Raw genomic sequence first — 18,211 nt, forward strand, 5'->3', positions numbered from 1 at the left:
TATAGGCTTCTACCACTTGGTTGGAAGGTGAGAAGAGTAGTTTACTTACCCCATAATAATAGAGTTCTCATCATGTGTGGTTATTTTCCTTTATCCCCCACCACCCAACATGATCATTTCTGACCCAAACTAGTTGAAAATGTAAGTTCCTTGAAAGCAGGGACTGTTCAATTTTTCTTATTACTGTATCCCTAGTGCCTAGGACATAGGAAGTGTTTAATGTATGCTTGTACATTTAAATTGAATCTAGATAAATGTGGCTGTGAGATCCTACAAATCACTTAAACTGTATGTGTTCTAGTAGGTAACTCTTAAGACCACCAGTTTCAGAGAATAGCCCAACCTACATTGGCAGTGAGCATTTCCTCATCCAGGACTTCCTGTCCTGTTCCTTTTGTATTAGCAAATTTCACCTGTTCCTTTGTCTTGTATTGCTTATTAAACATTAAAATTAATAAACCAGATTGGAGCCAAATAGCACAGACTTCATTCATCGTATCTTTAAGGAATGGAACGATTCATCTTTACATTGCAGTGAGAAGGAATACTACAGTGAGCAAATTCAATAACATTTGAAATAAGAAAATAGGAATTTATTAACTTGACAAGGAGCAATAGAAACTTCATTTACACATATATACATATATATATGCATGCATACATACGTATACATATTTGTGTATTTATTTCTTTAGTTTCCTGAATCCCTGTTTCTTACTCCTACCTTCATTTAAAGATGTGGCAAGTTAAATTCTTGTGTAACAACTCCTTGGTGTAGCAAATCCATTCATGTAGTAGGCGGAGCTTCAGCTCAAAGGCCAAGGCATTTGACCGGCGTCATGCGAGGTGCTTGCTTGTTCAACCAGTATTCCTGTGACACCTATTAACCAGCAGCCATGCCAAGAGTTTGGCATCATTACCTGAGATGGGTGTTCCCATCCCTTTTACTGAAACACAAAGTGTTGCTGCTACTAAGTGCTTTTGTATGGAAATCGAATTTGAGTTTAAAAGAATGCAAGTTCGGGTTTTGCAAAACTGAATTGGTCCTTTCTCCCTTGACCTGAAGCTTCTCTAGTAGTTGATGGTATTTTTTGAATTACACCATTGTAGGCATGAGCCTTATGGGCAGCAGTATCCTGGACAAGGACCTCCCTCAGGACAACCACCATATGGAGGGCACCAGCCTGGAATATATCCACAGCAACCGGTAAGGCAAAAAGGAGGTGGGAATCATTCTTCTCCCTCTCCCTTTAAAAAACTGGTTTTCCTCCGTTGTGAAACTTGATTCATTTAGTTAGTATTACTATTTCACCAGATTAGGTTACAAAGTTTAACAAAATATTTTAAATCTCTCTCTCTCTTTCTCTTTCCCTCTCTCTCTCTCTCTCAGATTAGGGGCATGGTTCATAGTCAGCACCATGAGACATAGCAGAGATTCTGAAATCTCAAAAATAAATATTACTTGTAGTATCATGAAGCACATTAAAACATTTCTGACACATTGTATCATATTTTATAACAAGGGTACTTTGAATGTATGTCTTAAGTTCATGACTATCACATCTCCTTCAGAATTTAAGGCAGAAACCATATCCTTCCTGTGTACTGAACAGAATGTTTAGTGTCTAGTTTAATAAATGCTAATGTCTTTAGAATATGGTTAACTCATTTTACTTTTTTAATTGATTATTTGAATAGAAGTAGTAGACCTATACAAGGATAAAGCTAAGCAGTGATTTCCAATTTTTTTTAATTTTATAGTATTTCTGCTTTTCTGGTTAAAAATAATGGTGAGGGTATGTGCACCTCATGGTATGATTTTTCATACTCATGGGATACTAATATATTTTTGGAAAGTTTTAGCAGATTAGAGAAGTTTTTGTTTTGTTTGTTTTTTCTTTTTTAACATTTATATTAATGAGTAAATGCATGCCAGGGTGAGTCACTGCTGAACTAATTTAACTTAACTAGATTTCCAAAATAAAAGGGGGAGAACATACATAAGGACAATCATGAATATATTGGTAATTCACCAAGCTAATGAAAAATCACTATAGGATAATATCAATCTAGCGTGCTTTATTCCTGATACTGCCCCTTCAGAAACTAAAACCAAGCCAGGATTTCATTGGCACTTATGATATGCACTTGGATGAGACCAAGGATGTTCTGCCTACCTGGGATAGCTATGAGAATGTTCATATTAGGTAACATTAGCATAGCCTGAAAAGTTACCTAAAGCCACATGTAAGTGGAAGCCTTGCCTAGGAATGGGCCAGGGAATTTATTTTATTGTGGGACCCTTTAAGACTTGCCCTCCCCTTGATTAGACAATTTACATGTAGCACTTTTCAGACCCCAAAGCACTATCTATCTATCTATCTATTATTTTTTATTTTTGCGGTACAGTGAGGGTTAAGTGACTTTCCCAGGGTCACATAGTTAGTAAGTGTCAAGTGTCTGAGGCCGAATTTGAACTCAGGTATTCCTGAATCCAGGGCCAGTGCTTTATCCACCATGCCACCTAGCTGCTGCCCCCCTACTCCACCTAAAATACTATTTATAAATGTCAGTTATCATTATCGCAACATCCTCCTACCAATAATGTCCTCAGATATTTTTGAATTGGCTATTCTAGAAAATTCCAGTGTAAAAGGGCCGCATTTTGATTTTATTTGTTTGATTTATTTCCATAAAAGTTTTAAATATCCAAAACTTTCAAGTGCTGTAAAAAATCTTCCTCAGGCATACTGTTAGTATTGAAAAATAATCATAAATTGCCATTCCTCAATATTTATAGGAGCCTTTCTCGTCTTTAAGTGAATTTTCTACTAGCTCACATCTTTTTCTTTTATTCATAATTTAAAAGTAGAGGCATGTGATTTATTGCCCTAGGAGCACATCTCTCTCTCTCTCTCTCTCTCTCTCTCTCTCTCTCTCTCTCTCTCTCTCTCTCTCTCCTCTCTCTCTCTCTCTCTCTCTCTATCTCTCTATTATATATATATATATAATATATATATATATATATATATATATATATATATATATATATATAATTTATTTTAAATTAATTTCAGAACTACAAACGTCACATGGATGGCATGTATGGACCCCCGGCAAAACGCCACGAGGGAGACATGTATAACGTTCAGTATGGCAGCCAGCAGCAAGAAATGTATAACCAGTACGGCAGTACTTACTCCGGACCAGACAGGAGGCCCATCCAGGGACAATATCCATATCCTTATAACAGAGAACGAATGCAGGGCCCAGGTCAGATGCAGCAACATGGTATACCTCCTCAGATGATTGGTGGCCCCATGCAGTCATCCTCAAGTGAGGGTCCTCAGCAGAATATGTGGCCAACACGCAATGATATGCCTTACCCGTACCAGAACAGGCAAGGACCAGGAGGCCCTGCACAGGCTCCCCCTTATCCAGGAATGAACCGCACTGATGAAATGATGGTACCTGATCAGAGGATAAACCACGAGAGCCAGTGGCCTTCCCATGTCAACCAACGGCAGCCTTATATGTCATCTTCAGCCTCCATGCAGCCCATCACTCGACCTCCTCAGTCATCCTACCAGACACCACCATCGATGCCAAACCACATCTCCAGGGCTCCCAGCCCAGCATCCTTCCAACGTTCCTTAGAGAACCGCATGTCTCCAAGCAAATCTCCCTTCTTGCCCTCCATGAAGATGCAGAAGGTTATACCCACGGTTCCAGCATCACAGGTCACAGGGCCACCACCCCAGCCACCCCCAATTCGACGAGAGATCACCTTCCCTCCAGGGTCTGTAGAAGCATCACAACCTGTCTTGAAACAAAGACGAAAGATTACCTCAAAAGATATTGGTAAGCATTACGTGGGTCTTCTTCTATATTTAATTCCAGTATACATAGAATTTCAGATAAAAGCCTTGAAGAGGAAACTTTGTATCACCTCTGAGTGTCAGGGCATTGGGTTTTGTTTTGGTTTGGTTTTGGGGGTTTTTTTGGTGAGGCAGTTGGGGTTAAGTGACTTGCCCAGGGTCACACAGCTAGTAAGAGGGCATTGTTTTATAGAGGGAATTGTGGGGGGAAGGGCAGGGAACAACCTGAATTGAGGAAACACTGAAGGGGAACCTGAAAATAGCATTTTAATTGGTAAATGGCATGTGTTTCAGTGCACCAGGCAGCAAGTCAGGAACAGAATTATTGACTCTGCATTTTTACTTAACAACTGGGTGACCTTAGGCAAGTTACTTAAAATGTATTATGATAACACCTACTTACCAATGGTATCAAATAGCTTATTAAAACTTGAAAATAACTCCAGACATTTTAAAGGAAAAACCACTACATAACTTCATTTACAGTCTGGAAACTGTTCTAAGGACAAGAAGAATAGTTAATTTAATGCATACAGACACACACACACACACACACACACACACACACACACACACACACACCTGAGCGAAGCTGATTTCTGGCTGCTCTGGATTCTTATTAGGAGTGTTAAATGACTAAAAGTACATGCTATTTTTTCTGAGTTTTATATGAGGTGCCTTCAAATACAATATAACACAAAAATGGAGAATTGTTGTGTCCTCAGATGGCGAGGAGAAATATTTCAAAAATTAAACTAACTCGGCTTCTTTGAATTTCTTAGAAGTGATAGAGGATGAAGGAGAACATTTTATATCAAAGATTGATTTTCCTCATTGTAAGAATCATTGTTACCTTATACCTGGTGAGGCTTTGCTGCCCCAACCCAAATAAATTTAATATCTCATACCTGTTCTCTCTCCCCTATACAATGCACTTCACTTTATAACCATCATAAACAACTTCATATACTTTATTATTGCTGTTGTTTAGTCATTGATGACCCCTTTTGGATTTTCTTGGCAAAAATACTGGAGTGGTTTGCCATTCCCTTCTCTGGTTCATTTTACAGATGAGGAAATCGAGGCAAAAGAGGGTAAGTGACTTGCCCAGGAAAACACAGTTACTAAGTGTCTCAGGCTGGATCTGAACTGAGAAGAGGAGTCTTTCCTGACTCCAGACCCAGTATTCTATCCACTTTGCCACATAGCTGCCCCATACCTTATTAAGCCATGTATTATTTTATCTGGTTAGTTGCAGCCTGTTGTCTCTGTTTAGTAGGCCCTGAAAAGCCACAAGTCCCCCAGACATGCTTGTTTTCCTTATCTTCCTATTCTATAAGGAAGTGAATAAGGGTGGGTGGGGGGAACCCTGCTCTTTTATATTTGCTGAACCTCTATTATTTTTAAGAGAAAACTCTGTTTACACTCTATAACTAGTAGTCCTCCAAGAATTTTTAAAAGATGGAAAACAAATATTCTTTAACTCAGATGTTATTTATTGACTATGAAATCATTAATAGCTCATAATTAATGCCCTTTCCCCACCCCCCACAACAACAACAAATAAGAATAAAATAAATGAAGGACATTATTTACTTACTACCAGGAGAAGTATATTTAGTTCATAGTTCAGCACCCTAGTTTTGAACCTGAAAACTTCAGGCTTAGCTCTGGCCTTTAAAGTCAGTGTTGTTAGCAGTCTGACTTTCGTACCCTGTATCTTTGTTTCACATTTCTTACCCCTCAGCTCATTGTGTCTATAGGACCATCACAGATCACTGATGTTAATTTTATACCTTTGCTCAGTAACGTCCTGAGGCGTGCGTGTGATGATGTCCCTTAAATCGGGCCTTTTGGCTGAAAGTACATGGGCTTTGGACACTATTAATATCCTCCTCTATGATGACAGCACTGTGGCTACTTTCAATCTCTCTCAGGTAAGAGGAATAGCCCCCCAAACCCAAAGAAAGGGCTAAAGGAGAGTCCTAGAAGACATAATTCATAATAATGCTTGAATTGATGACAGGGTTAATTATTGCTAGCATAGCTGGCATTTTTAATCACCTTAACTGTCACAAGCCCCCATTTCTGGTTGCAGTAAAATACATTAATCAAAAAAAAAATGCTAACTTGACACAGGATAGAGACAAATTTCATTCTCTTCAATTATAGAGTTTCTCCTAATTCTCATCCTGACCTCTTTGAGTTGTGGTTAATATTCATAACAATCAGTGAATTAGTAAAACTTTGTCTGTATTGACATTTCTGTTTTCAACCTAATAGTTTGTTTATTTAACTATTAGTGCTTTCTTCATTAAAGGCTATTAACACATTTTCTGTGTCTGTTTGCCCTGCCAAAGTGATTAACTGTACTTGTACTTAGCCTTTTTGCACCAAAGCTAATTGTTGGGGGGAGGGGGAGGGGAAGGAAGGCAGTGTTAAATAGACAATTAAACAAAACTATGAGGCAGGAGAACAAACATGTCAACACAGACATAATCCACTGATTTGCTAACACTGATGACACTAACCAGTAGATGGGCAACTTAAAAAAAAAAAGTCATAAAGTTATTGCCAATGTCAGGGATTGAAATGGAAAATAGAATTTTGGTAGAAAGAGAAGGAAGGGAGGAAAGAAATTCAAAATGGCAGCCAGAAGAGTAGCTAAAAAAACACCTAAAGTACCTATGCCTAACGAGAGAGAATCCTGAAGCATATATATTCTACTATTGATTTTTTAAAGTTTTAGAAAACCCACAAAATGATAGGTTTTTGCTGCTTTCTGGGAACACCCCATTTGAGATCATGCAATATAACAGGAGTTTGAAGGAAATGGGGGGGAAAGTAAAGTTAAACCCAGCAAAGGTCATCTATGGGGAAACATCATTTGCTTCAGACATTTGAAGGACGTATGCAAAATGGGAGTTGTTCTGTTGTCCCCGAGTTCAGAAATAGATAGAATTAGTGAAAACTTCAGATAGGCATATTTAAGTTCCATAGAAGAAAAGCTATCTAAGCAAATTCAACTCAGGACATGCAATGAGCTGCCTTGATAGGTGGTAATTTGCCCTCAGTGGTTATTTCCAAGAAGCTGACATGACTGGCCACCTGTTGGAAGTGTTGTAGAAGGTCTAGTGTGGGTTGGACTAAGTAACTCCCAAGGTTTCAGCCAGCTGGTTCTGAGATCCTGTAATTCTTTGACAGCTGGAATGAGATACTAATCCTGTACTCGTGGATAAACCATTTTATTTCCTTTAATTCTCTGGTCGAAGTAATAAATAAAGTATCTCATTTCCTTTTCCTTATATCACCCTAAGCAATGACTAATACTGAAGTAACTTTTTCTCTGCTAGTAAAAAACAATGTAAAAATTACATGAAGTCCTCTTCAGCAGATTAAGTATGAAAAAATAAAATTACTCTGTCTTAACTAGAATAATTAAATTTCATGGCTATAGTGGACAAACTGCAGGTTATCTCTTTTTATAACCAAAATTGTTCAATCAGTAACCCCTTTTTCTCCCAAAATAAAGTTTGAATTAAAAAAAAAAAAACCCACCACAAACATGCCCACTGTTTCCAGAGTGTTCTAGCTTAGAAACATAGTGCAGTGTTTCTCAATAATTGTGCTTTCAATCTTAATTTAAAGAGATGAAGCTAGGGGTGAGGGCACAAGTGATTTCTGTATTTTAGTATTTTTCATTCAGAGTATATGGTAGTAATTTTTCTTTCTATCAGCTGAAGTTGGAGTAACTGAAATCTGAAAACTAATTCTGCCTAACTTCTGGTTCATTTATCAGGGCCTGAATTGGTTTGTTTTCCATTTTTCAGTGTTTACATGAAGCAGTTTTTTTGTTTGTCTGTTTGTTTTTTTAGTGAGGCAGTTGGGTTAAGTGACTTGCCCAGGGTCACACAACTAGTCAGGTGTTAAGTGTCTGGAGGCGGATTTGAACTCAGGTCCTCCTGAATACAGGGCCAGTGCTCTAGTCCACTGTTGCCACCTAGCTGCCCCTATGAAGCAGTTTTGCCAAAATCATCTACTCTTAAGAGGAAAAAGTTAAGAGGAAAGCATATATTAGGAGGCAAAATAATAATCATGAAATGATAATAGCCATAAAAATAAAGGCAAAAACATTCTTGTATGTAATGGATGAAGTGAGGGAAACACTGGAAGTGAGTGAGTCTGTGAAATCGAAGCCTCCATAATAAGGGCTGTGTATAAATTTTGTTTAAATGTTAAAGAGTGATAAAACAACACACCCTTTGAGAATATAAAAGCAGAAAGGAAGCCAACTTATCATGTGGGTAGTTGTGAAGGTAAGCACAATTAGAAAGTAAGATAAAGATTCACTTAGGTAATAGTGGAGGATGAGAAAGCTAGGTTTTCCGTGACAGTGCATTTGACCCACTTCTACCCAGGCAATCCATAAATTGTAGAGCATGTGGAGATAGTCTCATAAATGAGAATTAATTGCCATTGAAAATGTCCTTCCTTTAAGTTGTAATTGGACATTATGACACCATTTCCTGTTTTTCCTCTTTCTCTCCTCAGTTATCTGGATTTCTGAGCTTTTAGTAGAGTACTTTAGAAAATGCCTGATTGACATTTTGGAATTCTAATGGAATATGAGGTGGGAGACCCAGTCAAAAAGCACTTGATCACAACGCGAATAAGAAAGATGACAGTCAGTCCTTTGTCAGATGACTCTGGGAAGGAAGAAGAAGAAGCTGAATGTATCGATTATTTTGATGAGGGAAGAGGAGGAGGAGGAGGAGGAAGACGAAGAAGATGAAAAGACAGGAGCAGAAAATAAGAGCGTGGTCTTTGCTCTCCCGAGATGCCAGTGTTGATCCAAAACGAGAGGCCAAAGCAATCAAGTAAATTTGACAAACTGCCAGTAAAGATAGTAAAGAAGAATAATCTGTTTGTTGTTGACCGATCTGACAAACTAGGCCGTGTTCAGGAATTCAATAGTGGGCTTCTTCCCACTGGCAGCTTGGGGGGAGGTGACACAACTGAGCATATCCAGACTCACTTTGAGAGCAAGATGGGAAATTCCTCCTCGTACGGCGGACCCCTCCTGCCCTCAGCTCCTAGGAAAAAAAGAAAAGATCTGGAAGGAAGAAGTGAATTTGAGGAGCATCCAGAGAAAAGCATAATAGCAACCATTGATGACGTCTTGTCAGCTCGGCCTGGAGCATTGCTGAAGACTCAAGCCCTAGTAACCAGCCCGAAAGCAGTAAATTTCCCTTTGGTATAAACGAAGCCAAAAGCCACCGGAATATTAAACTGCTTGAGGATGAGCCAAGGAGCCGAGATGAGACTCCACTATGCACCATTGCCCATTGGCAGGACTCTTTGGCCAAGCGTTGTATCTGTGTGTCAAATATTGTCCGTAGCTTGTCTTTTGTGCCTGGCAATGACGCCGAAATGTCCAAAATCCAGGCCTGGTGCTGATCCTGGGGAAGCTGATCCTTCTTCACCATGAACTCCAGAGAGAAAACGGGCACCTCAGACATATGAAAAAGAAGAAGAGGAGGACAAAGGGGTGACCTGCAGCAAGGATGAGTGGTGGTGGGACTGCCTCGAGGTCTTAAGGGATAATACATTGGTCACATTAGCCAACATTTCTGGGCAGCTAGGACTTGTCTGCTTACACGGAAAGCATCTGCTTGCCAATTTTGGATGGCTTGCTACACTGGATGGTGTGCCCATCCGCAGAGGGCGCAAGATCCCTTTCCCACTGTGGGACCCAACTCAGTCTGTCACCTCAAAGACTTGTGCTGGAGACCCTGTGTAAGCTCAGCATCCAGGACAATAATGTGGACCTTATCTTGGCCACCCCTCCATTCAGCCGTCAGGAGAAACTCTACGCTACTTTAGTTAGGTACGTTGGAGACCGCAAAAACCCGGTCTGCCGAGAAATGCCATGGCGCTCTTATCGAACCTTGCCCAAGGGGGATGCGTTAGCAGCAAGGGCAATAGCTGTGCAGAAGGGAAGCATCGGAAACTTGATAAGCTTCCTAGAGGATGGGGTCACAATGGCCCAGTACCAACAGAGCCAGCATAACCTCATGCAAATGCATCCTCCGCCTCTGAACCACCTAGCGTAACATGATGTGCAGGGCGGGCCAAGGCCTTGCTAGCTATGGCCAGAGTGGACGAAAACCGCTCCGAGTTCCTTTTACAAACGAGGGCCGTTTGCTGGACATCTCGATATCAGCTGTCCTGAACTCTCTGGTGCCTCTGTCATCTGTGATGTACTCTTTCAGATTGGGCAGTTATGACATACGTGAGAAGCCAAGCATGTGTGGGTGAAGATGAGAGGGTCCCCTATAACTGCTGTTTCTGTTCTTGTTTATCCAGCATAGAAAGAAGGAAAAGAAAATCTTTGCTCCTCTGCCCCATTCACTATTTACCAATTGGGAATTAAAGAAATTAATTTGAACAGTTATGAAATTAATATTTGCTGTCTGTGTATAAGTACATCCTTTATTTTTTTTTTTAACCAAAGTTGCTGTCTAGTACATTCAAAGGTCACTTTTTGTTTTCATAGATTTCCTTTTCAGTGTTCTTCTCCATGTTTGTATTGCATTTTTTTTTGGAAGCAAATTAGTGACTTAAAAAAGTTGTGGCAAAACATTATATGACCGGAAAACTGCACCACTTTGAAACAAAAAGGTGAAAAGCAACATACCAACTTCCTGTGTGTCTTATTTTTTTTTTCCAGAAACGAAAAAGTACCTGTATCCCATCACCCAAACCTCTGTGCAATAGACACTTCTAGTGGATGTAGGTATAGGGATCGAGGAGGTGTGTCAGTCAGTAGTCAAACTAGGAAATTGATATCAGTTTCTCCACAGGAGAATGGTTACATTAGGCTAGGGGCAAAAAACAATTTTTTTTAAAGTTAAGATTGAAAACACATACCGGATGACGATCATCATAAATTGCTTCCTCACCATTACTGTCATGTCCTGCTATCTATTGTTTGACCTTCCACAATGACAGTTCTTCACAATTCCTGTTAATCATTTTTAAATATTTTTTTTACTGCCTAAGGGCCGTGATGTATATAGAAGTTTGTACATTGAACATACCCTCATTTTTTCCTTTTCTTTTTCCTTTTTTTTTTTTTAGTACAGGAAGGTTGTTAGTTTCTTTTTCATGATGTGGTAACTACAAAGTGATGGTAGATTTAAATAATTTTTTATTTTATTTTATATATTTTTTTTCATTAGGGCGCATATGCTCCAAAAAAACAAAAAACACAAAAACAAAAAAAACAAAAAACATCAAAAAAAAAAAAACCGAGGGTAATGTAAGCAAGTTTCTGTATGTATAAAGTCATGCTCAATTTCGGGGAGAGCAGCCGATCACAATTGCTTCATGAATCAAGGTGTGGAAATGGTTGCGTATGGATTGGATTTAGAAAATGGTTATCAGTACAGACAAAAAAAAGAAATATACAGAAAAGAAGGAAGAAACACAACTTCAAGAGATTTTTCAGTGATGAGAATCCGCATTTGTATTTCAAGATAATGTAGTTAAAAAAGAAAAAAAGAAAAAAAAACTTGATGTAAGATTCCTCCTTTTCCTCTGCTAATGAATATCATTTATTCAGTATAAAATCTTTATATGTTCCACATGTTAAGAATAAATGTACATTAAATCTTGTAAGCACTGGTGATGGGGTGTTCTGGAATACTGTTCTGGTTTCTTTAAGGATATACATAGCAACAGAGCAATTATAAAAAATATTGAGAAATTACAATAGCATGCCCACCAGCTCCCTCATTGGAAGAACCAGAGGCTGGAAAGTAATTTTAAAAAGGTCGCTCTACTTCTTAATGGAGTGAGTTAGTTAGATGTTCCCAAATTGTTCAACTGGTCAGTCATCCTCTGGATCAATAAATTCTTAATAATGTAGAGCTGGGATCCTTTTAGTTTAAAAGGGAGATGGCCACTAACTTTAGAAATATTCAGTATATCCTTAGATGTGATGAGGAAAGCCTTAGGAAGCTTGCTGGTTGGCCAGAAATACATTCTCCCTGTTCTGAAACCTTCTCTGCCTTAATGAAAGTTAGGCCCGTTTTGTGTTTCCCTCACATGGCTGGAAAATTCTTGGCATGTGTTCATTCCAGCTTAGCACACACACCCTACACTAAGTGAGTACCTTGGTAAATGAATGTGTTCATATTCAACACAGTGAGAGATTAGCATTTACATTTCAGGGCATGACAAGGTTTCTAATGCATCCACATTCTCACCTCCCCCTGGTGCATATTAGCCTTGAAAACCGTTTAAAAAAAAAAAAACACCTAATTTAACTTTTTTTTCCTGGGTCATTGACTGTTACTGTGTAACAATCAATTTCTGTGAATTGCTTGCATGGTGATACTGTTGGTGGGCACCTTCTTTTTCTGACTTCTACCCATTACATTCTACCCTTGCAATCACAATGTGCTCAAGAATTACTGATCCCCACAGGCATACTGATTATCTTTTCCCCCATAATTCACTGTAATATACTGGAAGAGTTAGACAAGTACATACAGTTATAATCAGAGTGTGAAACGTGATTCCCTAATGTCACGAAAAAAAAATCATTTTTCCTACAGGAAGACTCATCATCTATTTACTCCCACATTACTTACTTTACTTATTACATAATAATGCAGCTAAATATATGTTGAATTAAAAACCTATTTATAATTCTATGTTAGATATGTTTACTAAGAATAGGATTTGATGCTCAGCTTTAAAATCTGGAGGTTTGTCAGAGGAATTCAATATTATTCCAGCTTCTCTACCTAGCGCAAGGGTGGAAAGTGTTATCCAAACCCCTTTAGGTAATCTCACATGCCAATTCTCTCATCAAGCAAGAAGTTAAAAAAAAAAAAAAGTAGTAATGACTTTTATTTGACATGATTTGATTTATGATCAATATCCTGCATCACACCTTTATTAATATGCCTCTAAGTACAGGAAAAATCCAGGACCAATTTCTCAAAAAAAATTTTTTTAATTTCATCATCTTGACCACAATCTAAGAAGTTTACAACCCCCAGAATCAGGACTTCCAGAAGTCCTTGCAGACTTTGCATGCCCATTTGAGAGCCAGCTGATAGCTTTGTCCTAGCTATTCGCTTTTGTTTTACTTTTGTCTTGTCAGAGATTCACAATAACCCAAACTCAGCCCCCTGCCCCCCCCCAAAAAAAAAAGAAAGATGCAAAGAAGATTTCATTTTTTGGAAATCTGCTATAGGTTGAATCTGCTGGCATTTGAGTGGGATAATTTCTTTACATGTCAGGTAGAGAAAGATTGTGGAGTGGCATCTGCTGAAGAAAACAGCCTTTTTTTTCAAGCCAGTTTATACTGATAGGGTTATTCTCTCCCATTGCTGGGCTAACAGTTTACAATGGCTTTGTTAATGGAGAATAATATAAAACCAGGATTCTTAAGCTATTAACTACCTCTTTTATGAAAAGCAGATGGCCTTTAACACTGAAACCTGTGCATTTAAAAATTTTGTTATGTGTTGCACTTTTTTTCATTGTCTACTTAGCTCTAGCATCTCTTGCAGGGAAGCAAAAAACATATTTTACTTATAACAGAAATAATTAATTCAATAACATTTACTGAACAAATAATATGAGCAAGGCATTCTACAAGGTGCCAAAGGAGGTCATAAAAATGAATAAGACAGTTTCCCCTCCCCCCCCCCCCCCAGCTAAGACTCTCAGACTAGGGGTCCAAGCAACCAATTTTCTTCTTCTTTTTTTCTTTCTTTCAATTTCTTCTAAGATTGTTTGACGCCCTCATCCTGGGAAGACTAAGCCCCCACCTTCCTCATAATTCTACTATCTTCCCCTACTCAAGTACCCATCTATAGAAAGTCTCACATGCTGTCTTTATACCAGATAATGATTTCTCCTATCACCCTATCAAACTCTCCTCCACCAAAAAAAAAAAAAATCCACCTGGGTTAGATCACTGCCTTGTGATCTAACCTACTAAAAGCATCACTTATTTTGGTAATTCAATCAGTTTTGGGGAAACTTTGTAATGAGGAATAAATATGGCAGTTCACTAATAGCCCCCCAAAAAACTCCATTTTGTTCGTTTTCAAACTTTAACATACCTGCTTTAAAATAATTAATAATAATAATAATAATAATAATAATAATAATGGGAAATTGGACAGTAACAGATTGAGAGCATACCTAGGCTCAAGTTCCCAGTTTGCCACCCTAATTGGCTGTGTGATCTTGGGTAAGTTCACCTGACCTCTCTGAGCTCCATTTTCCTTACCTGTAAAATGGGGGAAAAGCTGCCCCTACCTACCTCACAGGGTTGTTGTGAGGATCGAATGAGACAAATGTATGTGAAAGCGTCCTGAAATTGTAACATGGCTACATAAATGTAAGGTGTTGTTTTTCATCTGATACTCAGAGGAGTCTGTATTTTCATTGGTGTGAGCACTTCCTACACCAATGCAGATCGCAACCACTCTACACCATGGTAGACAGTGTTCTTGAGTTGCTACCGACAAAGATAGAAATGAGGTTGTTATCTGATGACCTCTCTTGTGGGGATGAACCTCTCTGAACTTAGCTAGTCTGGTCTTTGGACAACAGATGTACAGTCCTGTCTGTTACCAGGCCCCTACTCAAATCCTTTCCAGCTTAGTGGGACCTGCTGAAGTTTGTACTGGAATAGCCTTTAAGGAGGCATTGAAATTGACTTTACTGTAAGGTGTTGTCATTATTAAAATGAGGTGGTTAAACCAGATAATGGCTAAGAGGTCCCGTCCAGCTCTAAAATTCAATGTTTTAAATAATAAAATTGACTGTTCCGAATATTATCTCCTTTTCCTTCCCCCCTTGTTCATATTCTGTTGGGATAGGGGTGTGGGGTAGAGCTAGTGGTCTATGAAACAGTCCAAAAGAGCAGGGAAAAAATGGACCTGGAGAATTCTGCAAACCTAGATGCACAAAACCTTGACTAATCAAAGAATTGGCTATAACTATATGAGGAGGCAGCTGTGTCTGTTCTTCATTTGAAAACCCCAGGGAGAGATTTAGACATTGATAATATGAACCCATATTCATCTCCATCTACCGAAAATCCCTGGCTACTTTGTGCTACTAGCCTAGGAATGCCCAAACCTGATTGGGTTTAGAACACCTGTGTCAGTATCAAGGGGGCATTCTCAGAATCAACCTTAAAATCCATGCCTCACAGTACTTAGTGGAAAGAAGGCAGCAAGAAGTTGCTAGGAAGCCACACCAGCAACAGCATGGTATGTGGAGTAGCCCCAGAATGTGAAACACCTCCAAGGAGAAAGGTCTTACCCGATTTTGGTTGTCTTTGTATACCCTCTGTTATTCTTTTACCAAGAAAACATATTCTTATTTAAATTGAATCACCTTCCCTGTATGATTCATTTTTAGCAGGGGCTAGCAATCATAGAAGGGAGGGATGGAGGGGGGTTCCATTTAATTCCCAAAGTCTATCTTTCAATCCTTTATGATGAATTGCCAACTTTTTACCTCTGCTATTTCTTGATTATGGAAGACCACATAGTTCTGGCCTTTTGGCTCCCAGTATATATAACTCCAATAATATTTTTCCATAAGGACTATTATTTTTTTTGCTTGTCTTGTGTACATTTATTTATTTTTAAGGTATTTTATTATTTCCAGGTACATATAAAGATAATTTTCAACATTGGTTTTCACAGGATTTTTAGTTCTAAATTTTTCTCCTACCCTCCCTTCCCTCCCTCCTCCCCAAGACAGAAAGCAGTCTGATATAGGTTGTATATGTAGAATCACATTAAACATATTTTCTACATTAGTCATCTTATGAAAGAAAAATTAGAGCACAAGGGAAAAACCTCAAAAAGAAGGGAGAAAAAAAACCAGTCCAAAAGTAGAAACAGTATGGTTCAATCTGCATTCATAATCACAGTTCTTTGTTTCTGGATGTTGAGAACATTTTCTATCATGAGTTCTTTGAAACTGTTTTGGATCTTTGCACTGCTAAGGAAGAGCCTAGTTCACCATTGTTCATCACACAATGTTGCTGTTATTGTGTAAAATGTTCTCCTTGTTCTGCTCCTCGTCAGTCAGCATCAGTTCATGTAAGTCCATAAGGACTATTACTTAATTTTCCTTCGTTAAATACCAAGTTTGGGAGTTCCTAGTAACAGATTTCAACACTACCAGTCAGGTATCCAGAAGCCCCTTATTTAATGCTGTAGAGGGTGAGTAAAGTTCATGTGGGTCAATAAAATGACCTGAACTATCCCATGGCCTATTTAAAAGTGTCTATATCACACCCTTGATTAATGAAACCTTCATTTCCTACTCTTGAGGAAAGTATGAAGTTAAACACCAAAAAAAGCTGAGCTGCCAGATGTGGGAGTATGAGAAGTCTAGGAGATTATGACATTGAATCTAATATTCTTTTCATCTGAAGTATAGGCCAGAGGAAGTTTAATCCCCGGAGAAAACAAGCTAAGTCTTTTACACTTTCCTAGCAAGAGTTTTAACATTTTGGAGTGGGCCATAGTTCAATAGGATATGGAAGTGGAATTTAAGTTATTTTTCCCTCAAGTGTAGTAAGCTTAAGGTCATGTAAATAGAGGAAGCTTGATAAAACAGTCTCTCCTTAGATCCTCTGACTAAGCTCTGTGTTTAGCTGGCTCAGACACTGTAGACAACCACTTAAAAATTAGAGCCCAGGACCAGGCTTCAAACTCCTGTCAAGATGAAACTGAGCAAAAGCTCGCTCGGGCAATTTCTTAAGATAGGTTTTGCCAAAAGCCTGTTGAAGAATCAAGACCACCTACTTACTAGTATATGGTGACTATTTAGCATTTCTGTTCTTTTAAAAATGCTTTATTTCTTTCTTTCTTTCTCTCTCTTTTTTTTTTTTTTGGTGACTTGCCCAAGGTCACACAGCTAGTAAGTGTTAAGTGTCTGAGGCCGGATTTGAACTCAGGTCCTCCTGAATCAGGGCCGGTGCTCTAGCCACTGTGCCACCTAGCTGCCTCAAAAAAGCTTTATTTTCAATTCAATTAGTGACTCTTTATAAATTGAGACCGAGGAAAGACAGGCAATGACTATTTGGACTCTTCTGATTGGCCTTGTTTCCAGGACTGCTTAAACCAATCCATCTTTTCAATGGTAGTGGTTATAAATATATCATATAGATTGGAATAACAAGTTCTTTATACAGTATAATAATCTCAGGGTGGCTATGTGGTACAGGGGATAGAGTGCCCTGTCTGAAGTCAGGAGACCCAAGGTCAAAGGCTTGCCTCAGACCCTGACTAGCAATGTGGCTCTGGGAAAGTCGTGTAAACCCTGTTTGCCTCAGTTTTCCTCGTCTGTAAAATGAGCTGGAGAAGGAAATGGCAAATCACTCAGTATCTTTTGCCAAGAAAACACCAAATGGGGTCATGAAGAGTTGGACTCAGCTGAAAAACAACTGAACTACTGAAGTATGAGTAACAGATAACCTAATCCATTTGTGTCTAGGCAAGTCACCTAAACCTTTCTTGCACACATTTTCCTCATCTCTGAAATGGGTTCTGGATGAACAGTAACAATAAACATATAGTGCTCTAAAGATCACAAAAGACTTTGTCTAAAAAAAAAAAAAAATTTTTTTAAGGTCCTTGTCACAACGCTATAGTCACTGTAAGTATTGCTATTTCCATTTTTACAGCTGAGCAAATAGGGTTCATGTTAAGTGGACTTGCCTTTGATCATATAACCGATAAATGTCTAGGCCATATGAAGTCCAGCCCAGTCTCACCTCCTTGTCCAATACTCCATGACATACTCTACTAAATGACCTCTGAGATCCCTCCTAGCCCCAACATTCTGATTCTACAGGTCATTACAGTCTATGTCATGCATGGGAGTTGAAATGTTTTTAAATGGGAAACAGTCTAAAAAGTTCTATATGGATGCTTTCTATATAAATAGCCAGGGGTTTTTTCCCCCAAGGATGTTATCACTTTATAGAGATGGAAGGGAGATGAACGAGATGAGCTTTAAGCTCCCTTCCAATCTGAAACTCTGGAAGTCATTGTCCATGATTCCTCATGGCGACCCAGTATACTTAGTGGACAGGGTAAATGTAACTACTATCCAGTATGGTTTCAAATACGTCACATCCCTACACCTTCCTTTAATTCAGGAGTTCTTCACCTTTGTGTCGTGGCCCCTTCGGTGATCTTGTGAAACCTGTGCACCCCTTTTCAAAATAATGCTTTTAAATGCATAAAAGGAAACATACCGACTTACAAAGGAAA

At 38.7% G+C, this 18,211-nt stretch overlaps 1 protein-coding gene across 1 annotated transcript in view; it reads left to right on the forward strand.

The window, feature by feature from the left end:
• Positions 1 to 13,594, forward strand: part of ARID1B (AT-rich interaction domain 1B) — a 581,815-nt gene extending 568,221 nt beyond the window's left edge. The window contains 20 exon segments of the mRNA XM_044001940.1: positions 1,111 to 1,207; positions 3,078 to 3,861; positions 5,685 to 5,815; positions 8,430 to 8,439; positions 8,442 to 8,480; positions 8,483 to 8,518; positions 8,521 to 8,570; positions 8,572 to 8,619; positions 8,621 to 8,700; positions 8,702 to 8,735; positions 8,737 to 9,079; positions 9,082 to 9,315; positions 9,318 to 9,365; positions 9,368 to 9,519; positions 9,521 to 9,601; positions 9,603 to 9,636; positions 9,639 to 9,971; positions 9,974 to 10,065; positions 10,068 to 10,116; positions 10,119 to 13,594. Of these exon segments, the coding sequence (XP_043857875.1) occupies positions 1,111 to 1,207; positions 3,078 to 3,861; positions 5,685 to 5,815; positions 8,430 to 8,439; positions 8,442 to 8,480; positions 8,483 to 8,518; positions 8,521 to 8,570; positions 8,572 to 8,619; positions 8,621 to 8,700; positions 8,702 to 8,735; positions 8,737 to 9,079; positions 9,082 to 9,315; positions 9,318 to 9,365; positions 9,368 to 9,519; positions 9,521 to 9,601; positions 9,603 to 9,636; positions 9,639 to 9,971; positions 9,974 to 10,065; positions 10,068 to 10,116; positions 10,119 to 10,165 (2,722 nt within the window). The 3' untranslated portion in view covers positions 10,166 to 13,594.
• Positions 13,595 to 18,211: the final 4,617 nt, after the last annotated feature.

The sequence above is a fragment of the Dromiciops gliroides genome, chromosome 4, assembly GCF_019393635.1.
Source record: "Dromiciops gliroides isolate mDroGli1 chromosome 4, mDroGli1.pri, whole genome shotgun sequence".
NCBI classification, from domain to species: Eukaryota; Metazoa; Chordata; class Mammalia; order Microbiotheria; family Microbiotheriidae; genus Dromiciops; species Dromiciops gliroides.